This window comes from Lithobates pipiens, unplaced genomic scaffold (assembly GCF_037356315.1).
Source record: "Lithobates pipiens isolate NorthernLeopardFrog02 unplaced genomic scaffold, aLitPip1_a1.2 Scaffold_1, whole genome shotgun sequence".
NCBI lineage: Eukaryota > Metazoa > Chordata > Amphibia > Anura > Ranidae > Lithobates > Lithobates pipiens.
In genome coordinates this window covers 83841938-83869646 of record NW_027507685.1, presented here as the reverse complement: position 1 = coordinate 83869646, position 27709 = coordinate 83841938, and the positions used below count along the sequence as shown (strand labels likewise).

The window sequence follows — 27709 nt, the reverse complement described above, 5'->3', positions numbered from 1 at the left end:
TATAGATGGTGATTGTTGAGTCCACACCCACGGCAAAGTAGCCCCTTGGGCAAATGTGGCCAAAAAGGGAGGGGGGGGAGAGGTGTAGGGGACAGACACGCCAGGGTCATCTGGAGACAGCCCAACTGTGTCCAAAGAGGTGGGTGGAGCGGGGGGAAGTCCCCCAGAAGTAAAATTGGGGGCATCCCCTCAACTGGAGGGGGGGCGGGGGGGAGGGGAAGGAGACAGAGCTTCTGGCAATGCTGTGGGTGAGAGAACCCAACCGCCCCCCCACAGCCCCACTACCGTTGCGGTCTAGGTAGGGGCAGTCCGAGCACCTCCTTAGAGAGCAGGTAGTCAAACCAGTTGGGTACGATGATGGCCGGTTTGCTGAGAAATTAGAATAGATCTGGAAGCTGGTCAGGTGAACGAAGGTGGAACTCCGCTCCTCTCCTCCTGATGATTAAGTGGAAGGGGTGGCCCCATCGGTAGGTGGCTTCGGCGGTTCGGATCACTCTGAGGAGGGGGCGAAGGAGACCCCGCATAGCTCTTGTTTGTCTGGAGACATCTGGGTAAATCCGGATGAGAGCTCCATCAAAGTCAATAGTGCCCGTTTCCCAGGCGAGGAGCAGGACCTCTTCCTTTACTGTAAAGAAGTGTACTCTGCAAAGTACATCACGTGGCAAGTCCGCTGTCACCGAGTCCCTGGAGGCTGATGGGGCCGTCCTGGGGCCTGGTATCCGGTGGACTCGGTCCAATTCCAGTTCTGCGCCCGGGGGCTTCCCCAGTACCTGGTTCAGCAGGGCTACCACAGTGGTGCGTAAATCAGGCCCCATGGTCGCCTCCGGGGGGCAGTTTGTTCCTCCGGCTCCTGTTCTCGCCGTCGTCCAGGCGGAGTTGCATCTCAATCAGGTGCTGCCAGAGGGCCTGCTGTCTGGACTCAAGGTTTGTTAAGCGGGTCTCAGAGGAAGCGCTGGAGGATTCCAAGACCGTGACCCATTCCTCCACAGTGTCCACTTGCTGGCGCAGGTCATGCAGCTCACGTGATAAGGCATTAACGATGGAGGCTGCCATCTCCTGCAGGTCCTTCTTGGATGGCAGGCCTGCCACAATATCCTGCCATGCACCATTCGAACCATCCACCGTGTCCCCTCCACCTGGTAAACTACATGGAATGTCCAAATTTGGTGAGGCAGGGGAGGGGGTGGGGGAGAAATCTCTCTCCTCTTGAGCGGTGTGTAAATGGGATGAGGCTGGTCCCGCTGTGGCGCCTGTCCCCTGCTGCGTGGCGCCATGTCTGGAAGAGAGACGCTGCGGCGCCATCTTGGACTGCACGGAGGGGGAAGCAAGTCCGTGCTGGTGGAGAAAATAGTTACGGATTCCGGGTCCCTTTGGTGTCCCCGTGCCCCACGGGTATTTGCGCGATCCAGGCATGTATTTCTCTGCCTCGTTTGATGAGCCAACTGTCAGTTTCAAGGCAAGCTCCTGCAGAGCTCCGGGAAGTGCGTCCTCACGCTTCCATTGTTTAGCCACGCCCCCAATATGTAAAATTTAAGTTTATTCATCATTTACATTATACTCTGGCTAGACTGGCTCGAATGGGCCTGAGAGCTGTGGCTCAGTGTCCCAGATGTACATTTGATAAGGCTGATTTATATCGTATGTTCTGGAGCTGTCCTAGACTGGAATCGTATTGGAAGGACCTGTTTAAATTTTTTGAGGAACATCTTGCTCTCCCGGTGCCCCAAACCCCGGAGGTGGGGCTGCTGGGTATACTGAATGACTTTATCCACAAGGCATCAGCCCGGATTTTACTACGTACCATTTTATTCTATGCACGTAAAGTGATCTTACTGCACTGGAAAGAGAGTGACCCCCCCCCCCAAGGATCCAATCCCTATATGGTATTATTAATGGAGAACTCCCCAAATTTAAAATTGTGTATAAAAATAGAGCTTGTTTAAAAAAGTTCCATAAAGTGTGGCAGTCATGGTTGAATGTCTCTGGCTCTTTCTGGGGGACGGTCCTATCCTCGCAAATCCCCTAGGTGGGATTGTGGGGGTTGGGTTGGGACCTTGGGATTCTTGGTGTATGCTACTGGTTACTGGTGGGAGGTTCGGATTATGGGGAAGACTGCAGTTGTATGAAAAATGTATTGAAAAATGGTGATGCTCAGTGGGACGGTGACTTGTGTGGATGTGACGTGTGTGTGTGATTGGTATGCCTGCTTGTCTTTTTATGTCTGTGTTTTGTTGGGGGTCTTTGTTTCTTTGTTTAATTTGTTCTGCTTACCCCTGTGGTGTGCCCTTTTTGTTTAATTTTTGGTGTTCTGAGTACCACCATAGCTTTTCCTAACATGATGGTGGAGGCAGCGAGCTGTATGTCAGCTCGCAGGCTGGGAGGTTACCTACACAGGTGGTGCTCGGACCACTGCACACAACATTTTATAATGAATTCTTATGGGTTTATACTTCTGTCTGTACAACTGGAGTACTGATATTTGATATGTATCCTGATTGACGTATAAGCTGTACTCTTGAAAACTTAACCATATTTGATCCACGCCAGTTTGAATACACTCTATCTACCTCCAAAATTTTAATAAAGAGGGTCTTGGTCATGGGGCTTTTTAAAATGCAAGGACACACTATGGTCTTTATATCCTATTTCTATGTTATACATGTTTTCCGATATGCGTTTCCTCAGGGTCCTTTTTGATCTTCCCACGTACATGAGATTGCACGGACACTGTAGAACATATACCACGTGGGTGGAACTACATGTAATAAACTCTTTGATCTCAATTTTTTTATTATTCCCTGTTGAGGTGAACTCTGTCATACCCCTAATCGGGTGATTGATCCTAGTACATGTTTGACACATTCTACATGCAAAGAAGCCACATTTGTCCCAAAAAGTCACCAGCTTTTTCAGGGGGATTCAACACCTTTTTTTCCCACCTTATCCCCAAAATTGGGGGCCTTTCTATATATAAATGAGGGGCGGGTTGGGAGAAATTGACACAATGATTTGTTTAAACATAATATATGCCAATGTTGCTTAAATATTGTTTCCACATCCTTATACTGGGCGTGGAAGTCCGAAATAAACCCCCATTCCTGATTGGATCCACATTCTTTTGGTTTATTCTATAGGCATTTTTCTCTCCGAATTTTTCCTATTTCGGCCACCACTTCATTCAAATCCTTTTCACTGTACCCCTTTTCCACGAAGCGTTTCTTTATAATCTCCGACTGAGCGTAGGACTCGTTATCTGATGCGCAATTCCGTCGAGTTCGCATCACTTGGCCTTTATGAATATTTTTTAACCACTGTGGGTGGTGTTCACTCTTTAAGGGTAAGTAACTGTTCCTATCTGTGGGTTTAAAATATACTTTCGTACTTAACCTCCTTGTCTTATTATGTCTACATCTAAATAATGTATTTTCTCCTTACTGAACTCGTATTCCAAACTAATATTATTCTTGTTGGAATTTAAATGTATCATAAAGTCGTGCAGGGATCTCTCTGTACCCTCCCAAATAAACAAGAGGTCATCAATAAATCTTTTGTAAAACACCAAAGGTGTTTTTTGTTGTTGTGCGAATACCACCTTATCCTCCCACTCCGCCATAAACAAATTTTCTATGCTGGGGGCAAATTTAGCCCCCATAGCCACGCCTCTTTTTTGGGAGTAAAATTGCTGGTTATACCAGAAGTAATTGTGGGACAGGCAAAAATCCAAGGCCTGTCCCAAAAAAAACTTTTTGTTCATGAGAGATATCGTCCCTTTGGCTCAAAGCCCAGTTTAAAGCCAACAAGGCATTGTCGTGTTGAATTATACTGTACAGCGAAGATACATCTGCTGTCACCAAATATATCTCTGATCTCTCTGTTAATTTGATCTGGCTAATTAACTGTAATACATTTTTTGTATCTTTTAAATATGCTTTTGTGTTTTGAATGCTAGCTTGTAGGAACGTATCCAGATATTGTCCCAGTCTAGCTGTCACAGACCCAATACAATTTACAATAGGATGAGCAGGAGGGGTCGTTGGATTCTTGTGAACCTTGGGTAATGTATAAATTGTGGGCACTTTACAAAAGCTCGGTACCAGGAATCTAGATTCCTTCGGATTTAATACTTTCTTTTCTGCTCCCAAACATATCAATTTCTCAAGATTCCGATGGTATGACGTCATCGGGTCTTTGCCTAATTTTACATATGTATCCTTATCAGACAACATTTTTTCTAATTGTGATTCATAAAATATTTTGTCTAAAATAACGACCCCCCCCTCCCTTATCTGCTGATCTAATTATAATATCTTTCCTGTCCTCTAATAATTTGATTCCGTCTTGTATGTAATGTGGGTTTATATTCTTTTTTGGTACCACTGATTCCAAATCCCTTAAAATAAAATTTTTGAACACCTCAACGTGTTGGTTTGCAATATTTAATGGATTAAACAGGGATCTATTTTTTAGACCACTATCAACTCCTGTTATGCCCCCATTCATTACTGTTCTATTCTCAGTATTTTTATTAAAAAAATACTTTTTTATATTTATTTTGCGAATATACTTATGAATATCCATATATACATTAAATTTGTTTATGGATTTCCTAGGAGCACATTTTAACCCTAATTGTAAAATATTGGATTCTTTGTGTGTTAATGTGCTACTGCTTAAATTATAGATTCCGACTGATCCTGGTCCCTCCTTCTTTTTTTGGATTTGGCTGCCTGCTCTACAGACCCTTCTCTTTCCACAATATAATTGGTCACCTGAGGGAGCGGTGCCATCCCCTGGGATGACCTCTGGGGTGCCTTCCACCCCGTGACTTGCTGGACCTGAGGACCTGCTGGTGGGGGTTGTAGGCCGAGTTGGCCTTGTGGGGGATTCCACCACCCCTGCTGTTGTCCCGGAGGGAATCCGGGCCTTTGGGGATGGTTGTTGTGAGGATGATTCCTCCCCATTCCGCGGGGGTCTTCATATCCCTCTCCATCCCCCTCTCCCTAAAAAAAGGAGATGGGGAGTTTTGATTGTTCCTCCCACTTTCCCTTAAAGGATCGTATCTATTAGTTATTGGAACCAAATACTCTTGATCTGCATATTCATATCTAAATCTTGGATGCACATCAGGTATGCCCCTATCCGACTGTCCCCCTCTTGAGCCTCTCAAATTCCTCCCTCTATTCCCTTTTCCTTTGAACCATGACTCAGCACGGGTCCATCCTTGCACATCATGTCTCGGGGTAGATTGATTTTTTGGATTGAGAGTGCCACCGGGTGCCATAACCCTAGGGGTAAGAGGTGGACTCGCTCCTTCCACTCTGTTTTCAGGGGGCTTCTTTGCTATTTTACTCTGCCATATATAAATATTTTCATTTTTAAAACCATCGGAATCTTGAGAAATTGATATCTTTGGGAGCAGAAAAGAAAGTATTAAATCCGAAGGAATCTAGATTACTGGTACCGAGCTATTGTAAAGTGCCCTCGATTTATACATTACCCAAGGTTCACAAGAATCCAACGACCCCTCCTGCTCATCCTATTGTAAATTGTATTGGGTCTGTGACAGCTATACTGGGACAATATCTGGATACGTTCCTACAAGCTAGCGTTCAAAACACGAAAGCATATTTAAAAGATACAAAAAATGTATTACAGTTAATTAGCCAGATCAAATTAACAGAGGGATCAGAGATATATTTGGTGACAGCAGATATATCTTCGCTGTACAGTATAATTCAACACGACGATGCCTTGTTGGCTTTAAACTGGGCTTTGAGCCAAAGGGACGATATCCCTCATGAACAAAAAGTTTTTTTGAGACAGGCCTTGGATTTTTGCCTGTCCCACAATTACTTCTGGTATAACCAGCAATTTTACTCCCAAAATAGAGGCGTGGCTATGGGGGCTAAATTTGCCCCCAGCATTGCAAATTTGTTGTTTGGTGTTTTACAAAAGGTTTATTGATGACCTCTTGTTTATTTGGGAGGGTACAGAGAGATCCCTGCACGACTTTATGATAAATTTAAATTACAACAAGAATAATATGAGTTTGGAATACAAGTTCAGTAAGGAGAAAATACATTATTTAGATGTAGACATAATAAGTTAAGGAGGGGTTTAAGTAACCCCACAGGGGTTTTAAACCCACAGATAGGAACAGTTACTTACCCTTAAAGAGTGGACACCACCCACAGTGGTTAAAAAATATTCCCAAAGGCCAAGTGATGCGAATTCGACGGAATTGCGCATCAGATAACGATTTCTATGCTCAGTCGGAGATTATAAAAAAACGTTTCGTGGAAAAGGGGTACAGTGAAAAGGATTTGAATGAAGTGGTGGCGGAAATAGGAAAAATTCAGAGAGAAAAATGCCTTGAGAATAAACCAAAAGAATGTGGATCTAATCAGGAATGGGGGTTTATTTCGGACTTCCACGCCCAGTATAAGGATGTGGAGACAATATTTAAGCGACATTGGCATATATTATGTTTAGACAAATCATTGTGTCAATCTCTCCCGACCTGCCCCTCATTTATATATAGAAAGGCCCCCAATTTTGGGGATAAGGTGGTAAAAAAGGTGTTGAATCCCCCAAAAAAGCTGGTGACTTTTTGGGACAAATGTGGCTTCTTTGCATGTAGAAGGTGTCAAACATGTACCAGGGTCAATCACCCGATTAGAGGTATGACAGAGTTCACCTCAACAGGGAATAATAAAAAATTTGAGATCAAAGAGTTTATTACATGTAGTTCCATACACGTGGTATATGTTCTACAGTGTCCGTGCAATCTCATGTACGTGGGGAGAACAAAAAGGACCCTGAGGAAACGCATATCGGAAAACATGTATAACATAGACATAGGATATAAAGACCATAGTGTGTCCTTGCATTTTAAAAAGCACCATGACCAAGACCCCTCTTTATTAAAATTTTGGGGGTTAGATAGAGTGTATTCAAACTGGCGTGGATCAAATATGGTAGGGACATTTTCAAAAAATAATCCCAATGGATATATTTAATGAATATGCTTGTGCCCAGTGGCTTAAACGTCAAATTAGATGTAAATTGTTTCATTAGTAATTACTGATTCCTCTGTATATATATATATTTTTTTTTTCGATCCATTTTTTTTTATCCGTTTTTAATCTTTTCAAAGGGTGTTTGAGGTACCAAATATAGAAATTTTAATCAGTGATGTTTTAAATAGGACATGTCAATTTAGTGATATGATATGCGGCTACATTATTATAGATCCCTTTGGGTTGTACGTATCTGCTTATATATATATAATTTTTTTTTCTCATATATTTTTCCCTTATATTTTTTTTCATTTTTTTTTTTCATTTGGGTTTTCATATTTCATTGCATTTTTTTTCTTTTTGCAGTTTGGTTTGTTACCTCAGTACATGTTTAGTTAATTTTAGTCGATTTGATTTTATGTGATTTTACTTCCTTTGATCATATTCAGAGTGATTTTATTTTGGGGTGGTTACAATTTTAAGTTTGGATATTTATTTGAATATTTATAGGATGTATTAGTATTTAGGGCTTTAAGGAAGAGCTCCCTTGGAGTGGTTCCGTCCGTGTGTGCGACCTGGATCATCCAGTGTATGGACTATCCTTCAGATCTGCTGTGCACTAAGCTGTGTATACAGGAACTAATGCTCTATAAGTTGGATGTTTGGGAGTGTAATGTTTGATGGTTTTATAATTAAATAAAAGACTTGTTTTTTATGGAATTACACTATATGTGCTTTTTCTGAACATTTATTTTCGAGATATTTAACTAATGAATTGCACATGATGGTGAAGGAGAACTAAGCCGAGAAGCAACAGGAGATTCTGATAAGCCTTGTTAAACCAGCTGGTTCTGGTAAGAGGAATACCAAAGGGGGATTCTGACTGTCTCCTGTAGCATATCGGCAGCCTCTGACCGTCTCCTGTAGCATATCGGCAGCCTCTGACCGTCTCCTGTAGCATATCGGCAGCCTCTGACCGTCTCCTGTAGCATATCGGCAGCCTCTGACCGTCTCCTGTAGCATATCGGCAGCCTCTGACCGTCTCCTGTAGCATATCCGCAGTCTCTGACCGTCTCCTGTAGCATATCCGCAGTCTCTGGCCGTCTCCTGTAGCATATCCGCAGTCTCTGGCCGTCTCCTGTAGCATATCCGCAGTCTCTGGCCGTCTCCTGTAGCATATCCGCAGCCTCTGACCGTCTCCTGTAGCATATCCGCAGTCTCTGACCGTCTCCTGTAGCATATCCGCAGTCTCTGACCGTCTCCTGTAGCATATCCGCAGTCTCTGGCCGTCTCCTGTAGCATATCCGCAGTCTCTGACCGTCTCCTGTAGCATATCCGCAGTCTCTGGCCGTCTCCTGTAGCATATCCGCAGTCTCTGGCCATCTCCTGTAGCATATCCGCAGTCTCTGACCGTCTCCTGTAGCATATCCGCAGTCTCTGGCCGTCTCCTGTAGCATATCCGCAGCCTCTGACCGTCTCCTGTAGCATATCCGCAGCCTCTGACCGTCTCCTGTAGCATATCCGCAGCCTCTGACCATCTCCTGTAGCATATCTGCAGTCTCTGACCATCTCCTGTAGCATAGCCGCAGTCTCTGGCCGTCTCCTGTAGGATAAAACCCAGAGCCACCAAGCTGGAGCCATTTGACTGAGCCTTGCACGGTGCACCTGAGAGGAGTTCAGTGACAGTGCCGCCAGGCCAATCTAAGGGGGAGTCACTGATGTAAGGGGGCAATGATATAAAGATTTCCCCCTATATTAGCATATCCGCAGTCTCTGACCGTCTCCTGTAGCATGTCTGCAGTCTCTGACCGTCTCCTGTAGCATATCCGCAGTCTCTGACTGTCTCCTGTAGCATATCCGCAGTCTCTGACTGTCTCCTGTAGCATATCCGCAGTCTCTGACCGTCTCCTGTAGCATATCCGCAGTCTCTGACCGTCTCCTGTAGCATATCCGCAGTCTCTGACCGTCTCCTGTAGCATATCCGCAGCCTCTGACCGTCTCCTGTAGCATATCCGCAGCCTCTGACCGTCTCCTGTAGCATATCCGCAGCCTCTGACCGTCTCCTGTAGCATATCCGCAGCCTCTGACCGTCTCCTGTAGCATATCCGCAGCCTCTGACCGTCTCCTGTAGCATATCCGCAGCCTCTGACCGTCTCCTGTAGCATATCCGCAGCCTCTGACCGTCTCCTGTAGCATATCCGCAGCCTCTGACCGTCTCCTGTAGCATATCCGCAGCCTCTGACCGTCTCCTGTAGCATATCCGCAGCCTCTGACCGTCTCCTGTAGCATATCCGCAGCCTCTGACCGTCTCCTGTAGCATATCCGCAGCCTCTGACCGTCTCCTGTAGCATATCCGCAGCCTCTGACCGTCTCCTGTAGCATATCCGCAGCCTCTGACCGTCTCCTGTAGCATATCTGCAGTCTCTGACCGTCTCCTGTAGCATATCCGCAGCCTCTGACTGTCTCCTGTAGGATAAAACCCAGAGCCACCAAGCTGGAGCCATTTGACTGAGCCTTGCACGGTGCACCTGAGAGGAGTTCAGTGACAGTGCCGCCAGGCCGATCTAAGGGGGAGTCACTGATGTAAGGGGGCAATGATATAAAGATTTCCCCCCTATATTAGCATATCCGCAGTCTCTGACCGTCTCCTGTAGCATGTCTGCAGTCTCTGACCGTCTCCTGTAGCATATCCGCAGTCTCTGACTGTCTCCTGTAGCATATCCGCAGTCTCTGACTGTCTCCTGTAGCATATCCGCAGTCTCTGACCGTTTCCTGTAGCATATCCGCAGTCTCTGACCGTCTCCTGTAGCATATCCGCAGTCTCTGACCGTCTCCTGTAGCATATCCGCAGTCTCTGACCGTCTCCTGTAGCATATCCGCAGTCTCTGACCGTCTCCTGTAGCATATCCGCAGTCTCTGACCGTCTCCTGTAGCATATCCGCAGCCTCTGACCGTCTCCTGTAGCATATCCGCAGCCTCTGACCGTCTCCTGTAGCATATCCGCAGCCTCTGACCGTCTCCTGTAGCATATCCGCAGCCTCTGACCGTCTCCTGTAGCATATCCGCAGCCTCTGACCGTCTCCTGTAGCATATCCGCAGCCTCTGACCATCTCCTGTAGCATATCCACAGCCTCTGACCATCTCCTGTAGCATATCTGCAGTCTCTGACCGTCTCCTGTAGCATATCCTCAGCCTCTGACTGTCTCCTGTAGGATAAAACCCAGAGCCACCAAGCTGGAGCCATTTGACTGAGCCTTGCACAGTGCACCTGAGAGGAGTTCAGTGACAGTGCCGCCAGGCCAATCTGAGGGGGAGTCACTGATGTAAGGGGGCACTGATATAAAGATTTCCCCCCTATATTAGCATATCCGCAGTCTCTGACCGTCTCCTGTAGCATGTCTGCAGTCTCTGACCGTCTCCTGTAGCATATCCACAGCCTCTGACCGTCTCCTGTAGCATATCCGCAGCCTCTGACCGTCTCCTGTAGCATATCCGCAGCCTCTGACCGTCTCCTGTAGCATATCCGCAGTCTCTGACCGTCTCCTGTAGCATATCCGCAGTCTCTGACCGTCTCCTGTAGCATATCCGCAGCCTCTGACCGTCTCCTGTAGCATATCCGCAGCCTCTGACCGTCTCCTGTAGCATATCTGCAGTCTCTGACCATCTCCTGTAGCATAGCCGCAGTCTCTGGCCGTCTCCTGTAGGATAAAACCCAGAGCCACCAAGCTGGAGCCATTTGACTGAGCCTTGCACGGTGCACCTGAGAGGAGTTCAGTGACAGTGCCGCCAGGCCAATCTAAGGGGGAGTCACTGATGTAAGGGGGCAATGATATAAAGATTTCCCCCTATATTAGCATATCCGCAGTCTCTGACCGTCTCCTGTAGCATGTCTGCAGTCTCTGACCGTCTCCTGTAGCATATCCGCAGTCTCTGACTGTCTCCTGTAGCATATCCGCAGTCTCTGACTGTCTCCTGTAGCATATCCGCAGTCTCTGACCGTCTCCTGTAGCATATCCGCAGTCTCTGACCGTCTCCTGTAGCATATCCGCAGTCTCTGACCGTCTCCTGTAGCATATCCGCAGCCTCTGACCGTCTCCTGTAGCATATCCGCAGCCTCTGACCGTCTCCTGTAGCATATCCGCAGCCTCTGACCGTCTCCTGTAGCATATCCGCAGCCTCTGACCGTCTCCTGTAGCATATCCGCAGCCTCTGACCGTCTCCTGTAGCATATCCGCAGCCTCTGACCGTCTCCTGTAGCATATCCGCAGCCTCTGACCGTCTCCTGTAGCATATCCGCAGCCTCTGACCGTCTCCTGTAGCATATCCGCAGCCTCTGACCGTCTCCTGTAGCATATCCGCAGCCTCTGACCGTCTCCTGTAGCATATCCGCAGCCTCTGACCGTCTCCTGTAGCATATCCGCAGCCTCTGACCGTCTCCTGTAGCATATCCGCAGCCTCTGACCGTCTCCTGTAGCATATCCGCAGCCTCTGACCGTCTCCTGTAGCATATCCGCAGCCTCTGACCGTCTCCTGTAGCATATCTGCAGTCTCTGACCGTCTCCTGTAGCATATCCGCAGCCTCTGACTGTCTCCTGTAGGATAAAACCCAGAGCCACCAAGCTGGAGCCATTTGACTGAGCCTTGCACGGTGCACCTGAGAGGAGTTCAGTGACAGTGCCGCCAGGCCGATCTAAGGGGGAGTCACTGATGTAAGGGGGCAATGATATAAAGATTTCCCCCCTATATTAGCATATCCGCAGTCTCTGACCGTCTCCTGTAGCATGTCTGCAGTCTCTGACCGTCTCCTGTAGCATATCCGCAGTCTCTGACTGTCTCCTGTAGCATATCCGCAGTCTCTGACTGTCTCCTGTAGCATATCCGCAGTCTCTGACCGTTTCCTGTAGCATATCCGCAGTCTCTGACCGTCTCCTGTAGCATATCCGCAGTCTCTGACCGTCTCCTGTAGCATATCCGCAGTCTCTGACCGTCTCCTGTAGCATATCCGCAGTCTCTGACCGTCTCCTGTAGCATATCCGCAGCCTCTGACCGTCTCCTGTAGCATATCCGCAGCCTCTGACCGTCTCCTGTAGCATATCCGCAGCCTCTGACCGTCTCCTGTAGCATATCCGCAGCCTCTGACCGTCTCCTGTAGCATATCCGCAGCCTCTGACCGTCTCCTGTAGCATATCCGCAGCCTCTGACCATCTCCTGTAGCATATCCACAGCCTCTGACCATCTCCTGTAGCATATCTGCAGTCTCTGACCGTCTCCTGTAGCATATCCTCAGCCTCTGACTGTCTCCTGTAGGATAAAACCCAGAGCCACCAAGCTGGAGCCATTTGACTGAGCCTTGCACAGTGCACCTGAGAGGAGTTCAGTGACAGTGCCGCCAGGCCAATCTGAGGGGGAGTCACTGATGTAAGGGGGCACTGATATAAAGATTTCCCCCCTATATTAGCATATCCGCAGTCTCTGACCGTCTCCTGTAGCATGTCTGCAGTCTCTGACCGTCTCCTGTAGCATATCCACAGCCTCTGACCGTCTCCTGTAGCATATCCGCAGCCTCTGACCGTCTCCTGTAGCATATCCGCAGCCTCTGACCGTCTCCTGTAGCATATCCGCAGTCTCTGACCGTCTCCTGTAGCATATCCGCAGTCTCTGACCGTCTCCTGTAGCATATCCGCAGCCTCTGACCGTCTCCTGTAGCATATCCGCAGCCTCTGACCGTCTCCTGTAGCATATCCGCAGCCTCTGACCGTCTCCTGTAGCATATCCGCAGCCTCTGACCGTCTCCTGTAGCATATCTGCAGCCTCTGACCGTCTCCTGTAGCATATCTGCAGTCTCTGACCATCTCCTGTAGCATATCCGCAGCCTCTGACCGTCTCCTGTAGCATATCCGCAGTCTCTGGCCGTCTCCTGTAGGATAAAACCCAGAGCCACCAAGCTGGAGCCATTTGACTGAGCCTTGCATGGTGCACCTGAGAGGAGTTCAGTGACAGTGCCGCCAGGCCAATCTAAGGGGGAGTCACTGATGTAAGGGGGCAATGATATAAAGATTTCCCCATTATATTAGCATATCCGCAGTCTCTGACCGTCTCCTGTAGCATGTCTGCAGTCTCTGACCGTCTCCTGTAGCATATCCGCAGTCTCTGACCGTCTCCTGTAGCATATCCGCAGTCTCTGACCGTCTCCTGTAGCATATCCGCAGTCTCTGACCGTCTCCTGTAGCATATCCGCAGTCTCTGACCGTCTCCTGTAGCATATCCGCAGTCTCTGACCGTCTCCTGTAGCATATCCGCAGTCTCTGACCGTCTCCTGTAGCATATCCGCAGTCTCTGACCGTCTCCTGTAGCATATCCGCAGCCTCTGACCGTCTCCTGTAGCATATCCGCAGCCTCTGACCGTCTCCTGTAGCATATCCGCAGCCTCTGACCGTCTCCTGTAGCATATCCGCAGCCTCTGTCCGTCTCCTGTAGCATATCCGCAGCCTCTGACCGTCTCCTGTAGCATATCCGCAGCCTCTGACCGTCTCCTGTAGCATATCCGCAGCCTCTGACCGTCTCCTGTAGCATATCCGCAGCCTCTGTCCGTCTCCTGTAGCATATCCGCAGCCTCTGACCGTCTCCTGTAGCATATCCGCAGCCTCTGTCCGTCTCCTGTAGCATATCCGCAGCCTCTGACCGTCTCCTGTAGCATATCCGCAGCCTCTGACCGTCTCCTGTAGCATATCCGCAGCCTCTGACCGTCTCCTGTAGCATATCCGCAGCCTCTGACCGTCTCCTGTAGCATATCCGCAGCCTCTGACCGTCTCCTGTAGCATATCCGCAGCCTCTGACTGTCTCCTGTAGGATAAAACCCAGAGCCACCAAGCTGGAGCCATTTGACTGACCCTTGCATGGTGCACCTGAGAGGAGTTCAGTGACAGTTGCCGCCAGGCCAATCTAAGAGGGAGACACTGATGTAAGGGGGCACTGATATAAAGATTTCCCCCCTATATTAGCATATCAGCAGCCTCTGTCCGTCTCCTGTAGCATATCCGCAGCCTCTGACCGTCTCCTGTAGCATATCCGCAGCCTCTGACCGTCTCCTGTAGCATATCCGCAGCCTCTGACCGTCTCCTGTAGCATATCCGCAGCCTCTGTCCGTCTCCTGTAGCATATCCGCAGCCTCTTACCGTCTCCTGTAGCATATCCGCAGCCTCTGTCCGTCTCCTGTAGCATATCCGCAGCCTCTGACCGTCTCCTGTAGCATATCCGCAGCCTCTGACCGTCTCCTGTAGCATATCCGCAGCCTCTGACCGTCTCCTGTAGCATATCCGCAGCCTCTGACCGTCTCCTGTAGCATATCCGCAGCCTCTGACCGTCTCCTGTAGCATATCCGCAGCCTCTGACTGTCTCCTGTAGGATAAAACCCAGAGCCACCAAGCTGGAGCCATTTGACTGACCCTTGCATGGTGCACCTGAGAGGAGTTCAGTGACAGTTGCCGCCAGGCCAATCTAAGAGGGAGACACTGATGTAAGGGGGCACTGATATAAAGATTTCCCCCCTATATTAGCATATCCGCAGTCTCTGACCGTCTCCTGTAGCATGTCTGCAGTCTCTGACAGTCTCCTGTAGCATATCCGCAGTCTCTGACCGTCTCCTGTAGCATATCCGCAGTCTCTGACCGTCTCCTGTAGCATATCCGCAGCCTCTGACCGTCTCCTGTAGCATATCTGCAGCCTCTAACCGTCTCCTGTAGAATATCTGCAGCCTCTGACCGTCTCCTGTAGCATATCCGCAGCCTCTGACTGTCTCCTGTAGGATAAAACCCGGAGCCATTTGACTGAGCCTTGCACGGTGCACCTGAGAGGAGTTCAGTGACAGTGCCGCCAGGCCAATCTGAGGGGAAGTCACTGATGTAAGGGGGCACTGATATAAAGGTTTCCCCCCTATATTAGTAACCCACCTTACTTTAGTGTATTCACTGTACGGAAGGTGGTCTCTAGTCACCAGAGTGCCTCCCACATCAGAGTTCCTGGTGTTCCCCTTTACATCAGAGTCTGCAGGATTCCCCCTTACAGTGCAAGGGGGAACTCAATCTGCGGACCCTGATGCAGTTGGGATCTCTGATGTAAAGGGAACATAGTGGACTCTGATATAAGTTGGTCTCTGGTCACCAGAGCCCCCCTCTACATCAGAGTTCCCCCTTAGATCATGATTTGCAGCGTTCCTGTTTACATAAGTTTCGTGCAGACTCTGATATAGGGGCGAACTCTGTGCTAGCTGGGTTATAGTAACCTGACCTTCATGTCAATGCAGAAATATGTTTTTTTACTTTTGTCAAACTTAAACACATTGCTAATAGAACTAGATATATGTTTATAGTTTAAATATTGATATTTGCACTGTTTAGCACTGAAAACTGTAATTTTAGGTACTTTTTTGCAGTGCCAGTAAAAAAATTGTGCCGATTGTAAATTTTTGGCATCCTGCCAGTAAATTTTGCCTCGGAGGGTTGGCAACTCTGCCCCCTGGAATCAGGGACCGGATCAGCACTGTTAAATTAAGCACAGTGGCGTTGCTATATGGGTCTGGGCAGCCCGCACCCGGGTGCCACCTGCCAGTCATGTCACACCATCAAGGTGCTGTCAAGCCCCCAATCAATGTGACTGCAGGCTCTTTTCCCTGCTCAGTCCAGCAGAGAACTCAGCGGTGCTGTGACAGGAGAAAGGTGAGCTGCAGGCTATCAGAGGTTTCCCCTGCTCACCCCCCTTTCTCCAGTTAAGGAGAAGAGACAGTGGCTCTCACTAGGTTCCCCGCCCAGCTTCCTGCCCCCTCCGTTCCTTCCCTATTGGCCATAACTGAGGGCCAATCAAAGGAGACGAGGAGAGGACAGCATCATGAGACATGTAATCCCAAAGATTTGTGGCCCCATTTTCCACAAGGAGGAGGCTACTGCTTGATCAAGAGAGCGACAGAGATTGTCTGGAAAAAAGCTGAGGGAGAGAGTGCTCCAGGACAAAGAACGAGGAGTGTGCTTGGCGGAAGCCAGAGAGAGAAAGTCACGCTGCCCAGCACCACCAGAGAAACACACTGTTCAGTGCCATCAGAGAGAGAGCCACGCCGCCCAGCTCCACCAGAGAGAGAGCCACGCCGCCCAGCTCCACCAGAGAGTGAGCCACGCCGCCCAGCTCCACCAGAGAGTGAGCCACGCCGCCCAGCTCCACCCGAGAGAGAGCCACGCCGCCCAGCTCCACCAGAGAGTGAGCCTCGCCGCCCAGCTCCACCAGAGAGTGAGCCACGCCGCCCAGCTCCACCAGAGAGTGAGCCACGCCGCCCAGCTCCACCAGAGAGTGAGCCACGCCGCCCAGCTCCACCAGAGAGTGAGCCGCGCCGCCCAGCTCCACCAGAGAGTGAGCCACGCCGCCCAGCACCACCAGAGAGTGAGCCACGCCGCCCAGCACCACCAGAGAGTGAGCCACGCCGCCCAGCACCACCAGAGAGTGAGCCACGCCGCCCAGCACCACCAGAGAGTGAGCCACGCCGCCCAGCACCACCAGAGAGTAAGCCACGCCGCCCAGCACCACCAGAGAGTGAGCCACGCCGCCCAGCACCACCAGAGAGTGAGCCACGCCGCCCAGCACCACCAGAGAGTGAGCCACGCCGCCCAGCACCACCAGAGAGAGTGCCACGCTACCAAGCACCACCAGAGAGGGAGACACGCTGCCCAGCGCCACCAGAGAGAGAAAGGCTAAGCCATTGGCAGGGTACAGACATTCTACACTACTGACCAGAGTCGCCCCAGGGAAACCCAGAGCGAGTGATCATCCAGCCAGAGGGATCACTGCTGTAGTCTCGCTGGGTCTGGTAAGAGGGCCTGTCGGCCATTATCCATTACCTATCCCGGGACTGTACTACGTCTGCAGTCTCTGACCATGATAATGTGATAATGACATGGGTAGCCCTAAGATGATGCCCCCCTCCCCCTGAAAAAAGTTCTGCGGATGCCCATGGCGGCATGCCACGTCGCTGCCGCCGCCATAATATTGCGGTTCTCCGTCCATCAGCTCTCCTCCTCCCCAACCCCCCATATGCAATCAGGTCAGATCAGAGACCCGCTCGTGCGGGAAAACAATCTTTTTTGAAAAGATTGGGTGGGCGTGGTTGGAAGTCAGAGAAAGGGGACAGGGCTTAGCGCAGCCTTGGCGTGACTCAGACGTTCCCAACGCTGGGCTATGTAAGCTGTGTAAAGTGCACCTTTTGCAGGTGCATTCAGCTGATGGAGGAACACAGAGCAGACGGGGGAATGTGAGTGTTGGTGACAGGCATTCCCAGGGCACGTTTACTTAGCATCAGACTGAGCAGTAATAGCAGCGGCGGTTGCTGGACTATTTGCTCAGCAGTCGTGCATTTTTGGTAGTACCTCTGCATTTGTGCTTAGCACTATGGTCAGAAGGGGAGGTACAAGTTTTCCAAAAAAACAAGACCTCAAAGGGTTCACCCTTAGGCTCCTTCTGCAACACCATCCCCCCCGAAGGGCCTAGGGAGGCTGGTCAGAGTGAGCCGTCGGGGTCATCAGGGGTTGCAATTGCTTCCAACATTTCAGCCCCTGTCTATATTACTGAGGAGGTTTTCTCCTCAGCCATGATTGGATTAGAGGCAAAGTTAGCATTTTTTTATCGTATCTTCACAGAGTGGAAGAAAACACATTAGGTCCCCTTCTACCACCAGGACCCTTAAACAGAGGAACGGTGGGAGGGGAAAGATGGATCCACCTCAGGGGACCATGATGCGGAATCAAAGTGGGAAAGGACCTTCTTCAACTTCACAAGCTGAGAAATTGCTTACTGAAATGGTCCACTCCACATTTAAAGTTTGGTTCACTAAAGCCTCCTCAAGCATGCGTGCCTTTCCTGTCCATTGCTGGGAAAGCTTATGTATTCTGAGTTGGATCACCCAGATAAGCATTTTTCTCTCCTAAAAAGTTTTCAACACTTTATCCTATGGAGGAAAAAAATTGCTAAGAGGTGGAGTATACCAGCAGTTGACGCTGGTATATCCTTTCTACATAAAATTGGAATTCCTGTTAAAAAACATTTTTTCTTTGGCAGGTTCAGTAGGTCAACCTGCAGTGGCAGAAATTGGGGTATGTCAACTCCTGAGAGACCGTTTGAGACAGGTGCTCAAGTTTTTCCCTGAACAGCAGGCCCACGATTTAGCTGAGATGCCATGGTCTTTGTGTTTTGCAGATTCTATTCTGCAAATCTCTCGCCTTACTCTTGGGTTCAGGCATATGCGTAGAATCTTATCGCTGAAAAGTTGGTTAGCCGAAGAGCCATGCAAAAAGCTCCTGGCTGGTTTTTCTTTCTGCGGTGAAAGGCTGTTTGGGGATGGGGAAAGGTACCCCTTTGCCAGTTAAGAAAAGGAGTAAATGTACCTCATTTAAATGGGCTCTTTCTTCAGTGCCAGGGGCGTAAGCCTCCAGGCAGCCGCAACGGCCTCCGCCGTCAGGTTCAACAGGACCTCAGGGCCAACCCTAGGGACAAAAGAAGTCCTGGGGGAGGAAACCTACAAGACAGAACGCTAAAGCCTTTTACGAACGAGAGCCCCTGCTCACTTAAGTGGGGGGAAGACTTCTGCAATTCTCAAAGGTCTGGCAGGAGGAGTTTTGAGACAGATGGGTGGTCTCCATAATAGCTCTATGTTACAAACTAGAACTCCGAGATTTCCTGTCTCCTTGTTTACCTCAGGTCAAATGTCCAAAGATCCAGAGAAAAAGAAGTCTCTTTTTTAAGCATTAGACCGACTTTTGTCTCAAAAAGGGATCATGGCGGTCCCCGCGAAGGAGCAGGGGTTGGGGTTTTTCAAACCTTTTCACGGTGCCAAAACCAAATGGGGATGTCATACCCATTCTAGATCTCAGGAATCTAAAGTGGTTCCTGAATATGCGCTCTTTTCGCATGGAAGCAATCTGATCTGTTGTCTCCATTCTACAAGGAGGAGAACTTCTGGTGTCAATCAACATCAGGGATGCATACCTGCATGTGCCTATTTTTCTCTGCTCACCAGAAATATCTGCATTTCAAAGTAGAAAGGCTCCATTTTCAGTTGGTAGCCTTGCCTTTCAGTCTAGCTACTGCACCTCGGGTGTTTACAAAACTTCTAGCCCTTCCTCTGGCCAGATTAAGGACTCAAGGTATAACAATTGTAGCATAGCTAGACGACCTGCTCTTGATAGACAGGTCAGTAGCCCGCTTAGACCAAAGCATGGTCACCACAATTAACTACCTGGAATACCTAGGTTGGGTCCTCAACCTAGAGAGATCTTCTTTAAAACCATTAAGAAGACTTAGCCCTTGTACACACGATCGGAGAATCCGTCGGAATGTGTCCTATCGGACCGTGTCGTCGGATTATCCGACTGTGTGTGGTATGCATCGGACTGATTCCGTCGGAATATCCGTCGGACCCAATTTTCCAACATGTTGGAAATATTTCCCGACCAACTGGGCCGGTCGGACATACTCCGATCATGTGTAGAGAATTTTGATCGGACCAAGTGCCACGCATGCTCAGATCAAATTCCTACATCAAAGCTATTGGCTACTAGCCTGAATGTAGTCCCATCGTAACGAAATTACGTCATCACGTTCTGAAAGATCAGATTTTTCGCCAACTTTGTCCGACCGTGTGTATGCAACAGTTTCGGACAAGATCCAACGGACAAAATCCGACGGGCAAAATCCGACGGATTTGGTTGTGGAAATCTCCGACCGTTTGTACAGGGGCTAAGAGTACTTAGGTCTGGTTATAGATACAGCCCAGAAGAGGGTGTTTTTACCCCAGGCAAAGATCAGTTCCATAAAGGAGCAGGTTCAGGGCAAAGAAGGGTGCTTCTATTCGCCTTTGCATGAGAATGTTTAGAAAGATGGTGGCTTCATTCAAAGTGGTTCCCTATGCTCAGTCTCATTTGAGACTGCTGCAAAACAGTATCCTGTCTATCTGGAACAAGAAGGTCCAAACGCTAGATTTTCCAATGCGTCTGTCGCCAAAGGTGCGCCAGAGCCTTAGTTGGTGGAGGATATCCAAGCATCTGCAGAAGGGGAAATCCTTACCAGTAACCTGGAATGTGGAAACAACAGCTGCCAGCCTTTCGGGTTGGGAGAGCAGTCCTGGAAGAGGCAACTGTCCAAGGAAAATGGTCCAGAACTGAAAGGACCTTGCCCATCAACATTCTAGAGATTCAGGCAACCCGCCTAATCCTAAAGGCCTGGACATTCAGGTTGTGGAATTGTCTTGTCAGTTTTCAATCCGACAATGCCACAGCACTGGCTTATATCAATCATCAAGGGGGCACCAGAAGTCATGCAGAGGTAAACCATATCCTAAAAAATAAATAAAAAGCTGCGCCAACCCTCTAATTAATTAAATAACTAAAATAAAATGTGAATAATTAATATATGAATAATTAATACAATCAAATAAATACCTCAAGTGCATAAAAATCGAAAAAGTGCATAAAAAATGACACAAACAAAAATCCAATCATAAAAAGTTCATATGTGAGTCCAGATAATAAGCGTTTGTGTTCTTAAATGGCAGCACCACAGTGGTTCAACACATTCCGAAAGCGCATGAAGTGCCCGTCACCATATAGTGAATGCGCTTACCAGAAAATATATAAATTGAAGCGTTTGTATATAGTCGGTAGGTCGCATCAAAGATATCCTCCTTTCAGTGGGTCAGCACTCCATCTCATAACAGTACTCCCCGGACAATGATCTGTTCCGTGGTCCCAATAGGGAACTTTCCTGTGCACGTGAAGACCTGTTTTTGCTTGGGGCAATAAGAAAATTCTCTTCCCACAGATGGTAATATTCATTAACCCCTTCGTGCCAAAAGAAAGTACCCCTACAGGGGTTGTTCGCCTTCAGACTCAACCTCCCGATGTCCGGCTCTTTACCCCGTAGTTTGGTGATTGATCGTATCCAGAAGAAAGTTCCATATATCCTGAATGTGACTTGATATTCACTTCTTCCAACGCACTGGATGATCTGGTCACAGACTCTGATAAATTCAATCCACTCTTCTTGATGTCAGGTAGCCATTGTAACCATATCCTAACCTGGGCATAAAAGCATGTGCCGTGCATATCGGCAATCTTCATTCCAGGGGTAGAGAATTGGCAGGCGAACTACTTGAGTCGCCAGCAGTTGTTCCCGGGGGAATGGCCCCTTCATCCCGACATTTTCCTGGCTATATGCCAGAGATGGGGGATCCCGGATGTAGATCCGTTTGCTTCCAGGTTCAACAACAAAGTCGACAACTTTGTGTCAAGAACAAGGGATCCACTCGCATATGGAACAGATGCATTGGTGACCCTGTGAGATCAGTTCTCACTGATTTATGCATTCCCTCCTATTCTGCTGCTACCACGGCTTCTTCACAGGATCAAGCCGGAAAAGAAGTTGGCGGTTCTTGTGGCCTCAGCGTGGCCCAGATTATTTTGGTATGCAGAGATTGTAAAGATGGCAGTAGGGGCCCCTTGGCCCTACCACCATGTCCAGACCTGCTATCACAGGGACCGGTGTTCCATCCTACCTTACAAACACTAAATTTAACAGTTTAATTATTAAAACCCACATTCTGAAGAAAGGTGGGCTTTCAGGCTCAGTGATATCTACCTTGATTAATGCAAGGAAGCCAGCTTCCAAAGTCATTTATTATTGAGTCTTGAAGGCTTATGTTACCTGGTGTGAATCCAGGGGTTGGCATCCTAGAAAGTATGCTATAGGTAGAATCCTTGCCTTTCTGCAAATATGATTAGAAATGAAGCTGGCCTTGAGTGCCATCAAAGGTCAGGTCTCGGCCTTATCAGTATTGTTCCAACGACCACTTGCTTTGCATTCCTTGATCTGTAGTTTTATACAGGGGGTGACATGGCTTAATCCGCCGGTTAGGTCACCCTTTAAACCTTGGGACTTGAATTTTGTTTTGTTGGTTTTACAAAAACAGCCTTTTGAGCCAATACAACATACTCCCTTGATCCTTTTGACAAGGAAGTTGGTTTTTCTGGTTGCCATATCTTCTGCAAGAAGGATATCAGAATTGGCTGCTCTTTCTTGTAAAGAGCCATATTTAATTATTCATAAGGATAAGGTGGTATTGTGTCCTCATCCTAGCTTTCTGCCAAAGGTGGTTTCAGGTTTTCATTTAAACCAGGATATTGCTCTACCTTCATTTTTTTCCAGAACCCTGTTCTATGGAAGAAAAGTCGCTACATTCTCTTGATGTTGTGAGAGCAGTCAAAGTCTATTTGAAGGCGACTGCTCAGATTAGAAAAACTGATGTTTGTTTTGTTGCCTGAAGGTCCTAGAAAAGGACAGGCAGAGTTGAAATCTACTATTTTCAAGTGGATTTGGCAAGTAATTATTCAAGTTTATGGTTGAAAAGAAAGGTTCAGCCTTTTCAAATCAAAACGCACTCCACCAGGGCTTTTAGTGCTTCATGGGCAGTGCATCACCAAGCCTCCATGGCTCAAATCTGCAAGGCCACAGATGGTCTTCAGTTCATACGTTCTCTCAGGTGGGTGTAAGAAGGCATGACGATATCGCCTTTGGGCGCAGTGTGCTGCAGGCAGCAGTATTGGTTCTCAGGTCTGATTGCACCCTACTTTGGTTTTGTCTCCCTCCCCTCAGATCGCATTGCTCTGGGACATCCCATACAGTTATTACTGTGGCTCTGTGCCCCGTGATGTACAATAAAGAAAATGGGATTTTTATAACGGCTTACTTGCAAAATCCTTTTCTTGGAGTACATCATGGGACACAGAGGTCCCTCCCCTCTTTCTGGTTACACGTGTATTGCTTTGCCACAAAACTGAGGTACTCCCAGTAAGGGGAGGGTTTATATAGGGAGTTGAACTTTGTTTAGGATGTGCCAGTGTCCATCACCTAAAGGTGGCCTATAACCCATACAGTTATTACTGTGGCTATGTGTCCCGTGATGTACTCCAAGAAAATAATTTTACAGGTAAGCTGTTAAAATCCTATTTTTGCAAAACTTTTCTTCTCTGTGAGGCAAAAATGTCTTCTATAAATCTCTTTTATTTTATGTAGCCAAACACAGAATCCAAAGACATGCAGGTAGGTTAATTGGCTTCTGTCTAAAATTGGCCCTAGTATATTAATTAGGGACCTTGGATTGTAGGCTCTTTGAGGGTAGGGACCGATGTGAGGTGTGCAGGGGTGATTGTAGACACTCACTCAGGTTGAACTGGATGGACTGGTGTCTTTATTCAACCTTACTAACTATGAAACTATGAAACTAACAGAACAGTGGACTATAGACCTTGGCAGCGTTAAGAATCGTAAGCAATTGTTTGTAGCATTTGGGTGATAGCGATCAGTTTAGAGTGTCCAAAGGCAGACTGTTCCTATCCTGGCTGTAGACAGATTATCCCTGAATGCAGATGGGATACCAGTAATGTGGGAGATGGAGGAAGGAATGCAGGAAGAAGGCTGTCTTATCAGGTGATCCTGTCCAACGGCTGAGGGTACCTTGTAGTCCCTTACTGTGGTAGTAGGCGCCATGTTGTCCCGGGAAGCCGACCTGGTACTAGGAGCAGTAGGAGCAAGGAAGTGGTAACTTGAAGCTGGGAGAACCCCCTCTCAGGATCCCACATTTTGGCATTCAGGAACAGTGAGACTCAATTGTCAGCGGTGGGTGCAATGCTCGGGATTCATGCATCTTCACGTGGCTGCTATCACTAAGCCATGCTCCCATTGCTAGTAATATTGGAAGTATGTGCACAATTAAAAAAGACTACATGTTGAATGTGACACCCCTAAAATCTTCCCCACACCTGGTTTAATAAAGATTGATAAATGAAAATCATAGCTGCCTATGAAAAATTAGCTTTCAGCATACCGTTTCTAAAGTCTTTTTTTACAGTGTTATATTTCTCTGTGTTATTATGTAGGTAAAGTAATTTAGAAGTGTTGTTGTCTTCCAGGAAACTAGGAACTACCCAGAAACCTACCCTCCTTTGCCTCGGGATGAACTGGTGGAAAATCTTCACCTGCAAAAACAGATTTTAGAGTTGGCTTCCATATTGGATGTAAGGAACCTCTTTCTTGAAACAACCATGGATGAATATTAAGCAGAACACCGATATTACTCGAACATTTATGGCTTTTATGCCACACATTTTGGAAGGTGCATTTTTGTAAGGCAAAGCTTTCAAATAAAGTATGTGACCTTTTGCATTGTAAATACCAAGGTTTGGTTCTAGAGGAAGCACTTTTGTGAGAAAGGTGCAGAGGACCTCTTCCCCTGCCTTTTTTCTTTCTGTATGGTCATTAGTAGTGCTTGTATTTCTGCTTGCAGGTTGATGCTAGCTTTTGTGTGCATGTTTTAGGTGTTCTGTCCTGCAATGAAAATGTGTCCTCTCCCCCTGCAGCATGAAGAACCCATTTGTTTTAAAAAATAAGAGAAGTGTCTAAAGCCTTGTACACACGGTCGGAGAATCCTTCGGAATGTGTCCTATCGGACCGTGTTGTCGGATAATCCGACTGTGTGTGGTATGCATCGGACTGATTCCTTTGGACCCAATTTTCCAACTTGTTGGAAATATTTCCTGACCAACTGTTTCGATCAGACATACTCCGATCATGTGTAGAGAATTTTGATCGGACAAAGTGCCACGCATGCTCAGATCAAATTCCTACATCAAAGCTATTGGCTACTAGCCTGAATGTAGTCCCATTGTAACGAAATGACGTCATCACGTTCTGAAAGATCGGATTTTTCGACAACTTAGTCCGACCGTGTGTATGCAACAGTTTCGGACAAAATCTGACGGATTTGGTTGTCGAAATCTCCGACCGTGTGTACAGGGGCTAAGAATAAGGTCTCATCTTCATGAAATGAACTGTCTATTTTCACACTTTACTTATTTCCATCCCGAAGCAGTAAATGCTGGCACAAGTTTACATATTCTGTTGAGCTGTTGATATTTGTTTATGATGATAATTTGAAACCCAATGCATTAGGGTATTAAACATGAAGGCAGGTATGGTTTAAAATAGAAGTGTAAGAACTGTTCCCAAATGGTTTCAATTAAATTAGACACTCTATTACATAGCTGACACCACAGTTGTTTCATTATTAAGGCATGTCAATAGTCATGTTTACTTTCTTTTTCTCTGCTGCCTAATGGGACACTCCAGACTGTTATCTTGTAGAAAGATGCTTTTTCACCCTTTCCAGTTGGTGTCTGTTATATAGAGATTAATGCTAGTAATAAAAGCACATGCAATGTGACCATTAGATCCTGAAACCAAAGGTCACAATTATGTCCTCCCCTCACAGATCTCTCCTTCAGGCTGGGTTCACACTGCTGCGGTGTACGAGATCGGATGTGATTCACACCCCACTGCAAATCACATGCGATCTCTGTGCGATGCGATTTCAGCCATACAGATAGTATGGCTGAATTCGCATCGCATCCGGCCCAAACTTGTACAGGACCCTTTTTTTGGTCCGCAGCAGAATCAGATCGCATGGGTGTTCACGCCATGCCATCAGATTCCTGTCCGAGTTTGCAGATCGCACTGCGATATGCGAACTGATTTGGAGGTGTTATTAACTTTTCACTGACACTCCCAGCAGTTCGCATAGTGCAGTGTGAACTGCCGCCGGGAGGCATGCGATGCGGGAACCCGCAGTAGATTTGCAGCGTTACCGCATCGCAGCAGTGTGAACCCAGCCTCAAGGCAAAAGAAGATGCTGTGCAACTAACTAATTACATCATTCTATGGCCACATGATTCAAGATTTTCTGTTTGAAGGGATTGCTGATGTTTTGATGCAGTGAACAATCAAATTAAATAAATTAGCAATATATTAAATGCATTATCAAAATATATTAATTAAATCTATGGTTACAGGATAAACTTTAATTTGATAGCATTGGCATGTAATAGCAATGCAAATAATAGTTATTATTGACAATCCAATATAAGCTTACTTGAAAAATCTCCTTTCATGCAGTGTTAATTTCGTAGATGAAATATTTTCGTCATAGTTTTCGTCAGCTGTATGTTTTCAGTGATGAAAACTAAACGAAAATAAAATTCTGTTTCAATTCAGATGACTAAAATACAACTAAAATGGCATTTTAGTCAACAGACTATGACTAAAATTAAATTGAAATTTAATGTAAAAATTAACAGTGGTCAAAAAGCAATATTCTTGTTTGTTTATGAAATGTGGTTTTATGTATAAAGATGTTGCTTGATACTTGTTTTCATTATTAACAGAGAACTGTTAAAGTTTTTATATTCAGGTAATGTACAATGGCTTTACAGCCAATAGAGTTTACATTTTTAATTTTTTTTATATATATTTTAACCACTTAGCAACTGGCCCATAGCCCAATGACGGCTACAGGGTGGTTGCTTAACCCTGGGAGGACGTACTATGACGTCCTCCCAGAATTCCGCTCTTGTGCGCCTCCTGGGGTGCGCACCCGAGAACTTCCGTGACCGCCGGGTCCTCTGTACCAGAGGACCCCGCGCATCACGAATCATAGAGAACAGCCACTGATCGAGGCTGTTTACCACGTGACCGCTCTGTCAAATGATGGAGCGATCACATGTAAACAAACCGGCGTAATTTCCGGTTCCTCCCTCCCCTCTCCGTCCAGTGTGAGCAGAGAGGGGAGAGATCGGTGGCAGCAGCGCTGTGGGCTGCATGTGTAGTACCCACAGCGCTGCTCAGTGACAGATCCATCGATCCATCCATCCATGCTCACCCATCCATACTCTGCATACCCAGCCATGCTCTGCATACCCAGCCATGCTCTGCATACCCATCCATACTCTGCATACCCATCCATACTCTGCATGCTCTGCATACCCATCCATACTCTGCATGCTCTGCATACCCATCCATACTCTGCATGCTCTGAATACCCATCCATACTCTGCATGCTCTGCATACCCATCCATACTCTGCATACCCAGCCATACTCTGCATACCCAGCCATACCCTCCATACCCAGTCATACTCTGCATGCCCAGCCATACTCTGCATACCCATCCATACTCTGCATACCCATCCATACTCTGCATACCCAGCCATACTCTGCATACCCAGCCATACCCATCCATACTCTGCATACCCAGCCATACTCTGCATTCTCTGCATACCCATCCATCCATACTCTGCATACCCATCCATCCATACTCTGCATACCCATCCATGCTCACCCATCCATACTCAGCATACTCATCCATCCATTCTCATCCATACTCAGAATACTCATCCATCCATTCTCATCCATACTCAGAATACTCATCCATCCATCCTCAGCAATACTAATCCATTCATCCATCCATGCTCAGCCATCCCATCCACCCCCATCCATAATTAGCTGTACCCAGCCATACTCAGCCGTAGCCAGCCATACTCAGCCGTAAGCAGGCGTATACAGCCATACCCAGCTGGACCCAGCCATACTCAGCCATACTCAATCATACTCAGCCATACTCAATCGTACTCAGTCATACCCAGCCATACCCAGCCTTCCTCAGCCATACCCAGCCATACCCAGCCATACTCAATCATGCTCAGTCATACCCAGCTATACCCAGCCATACTCAGCCGTACCCAGCCATACTCATTCATGCTCAGCCATCCCCATT

General features: G+C 47.5%; 1 protein-coding gene across 5 annotated transcripts in view; it reads left to right on the top strand.

The window, feature by feature from the left end:
• SCAI (suppressor of cancer cell invasion) overlaps window positions 1–25912 on the top strand; it is a 1638004-nt gene extending 1612092 nt beyond the window's left edge. For all 5 annotated transcript variants that reach the window (XM_077463762.1, XM_077463684.1, XM_077463531.1 and 2 more), the window contains one exon: window positions 24017–25912. In XM_077463762.1, the coding sequence (XP_077319888.1) occupies window positions 24017–24163 (147 nt within the window). In that variant the 3' untranslated portion in view covers window positions 24164–25912. The remainder of the gene's footprint in view (window positions 1–24016) is intronic.
• Window positions 25913–27709: the final 1797 nt, after the last annotated feature.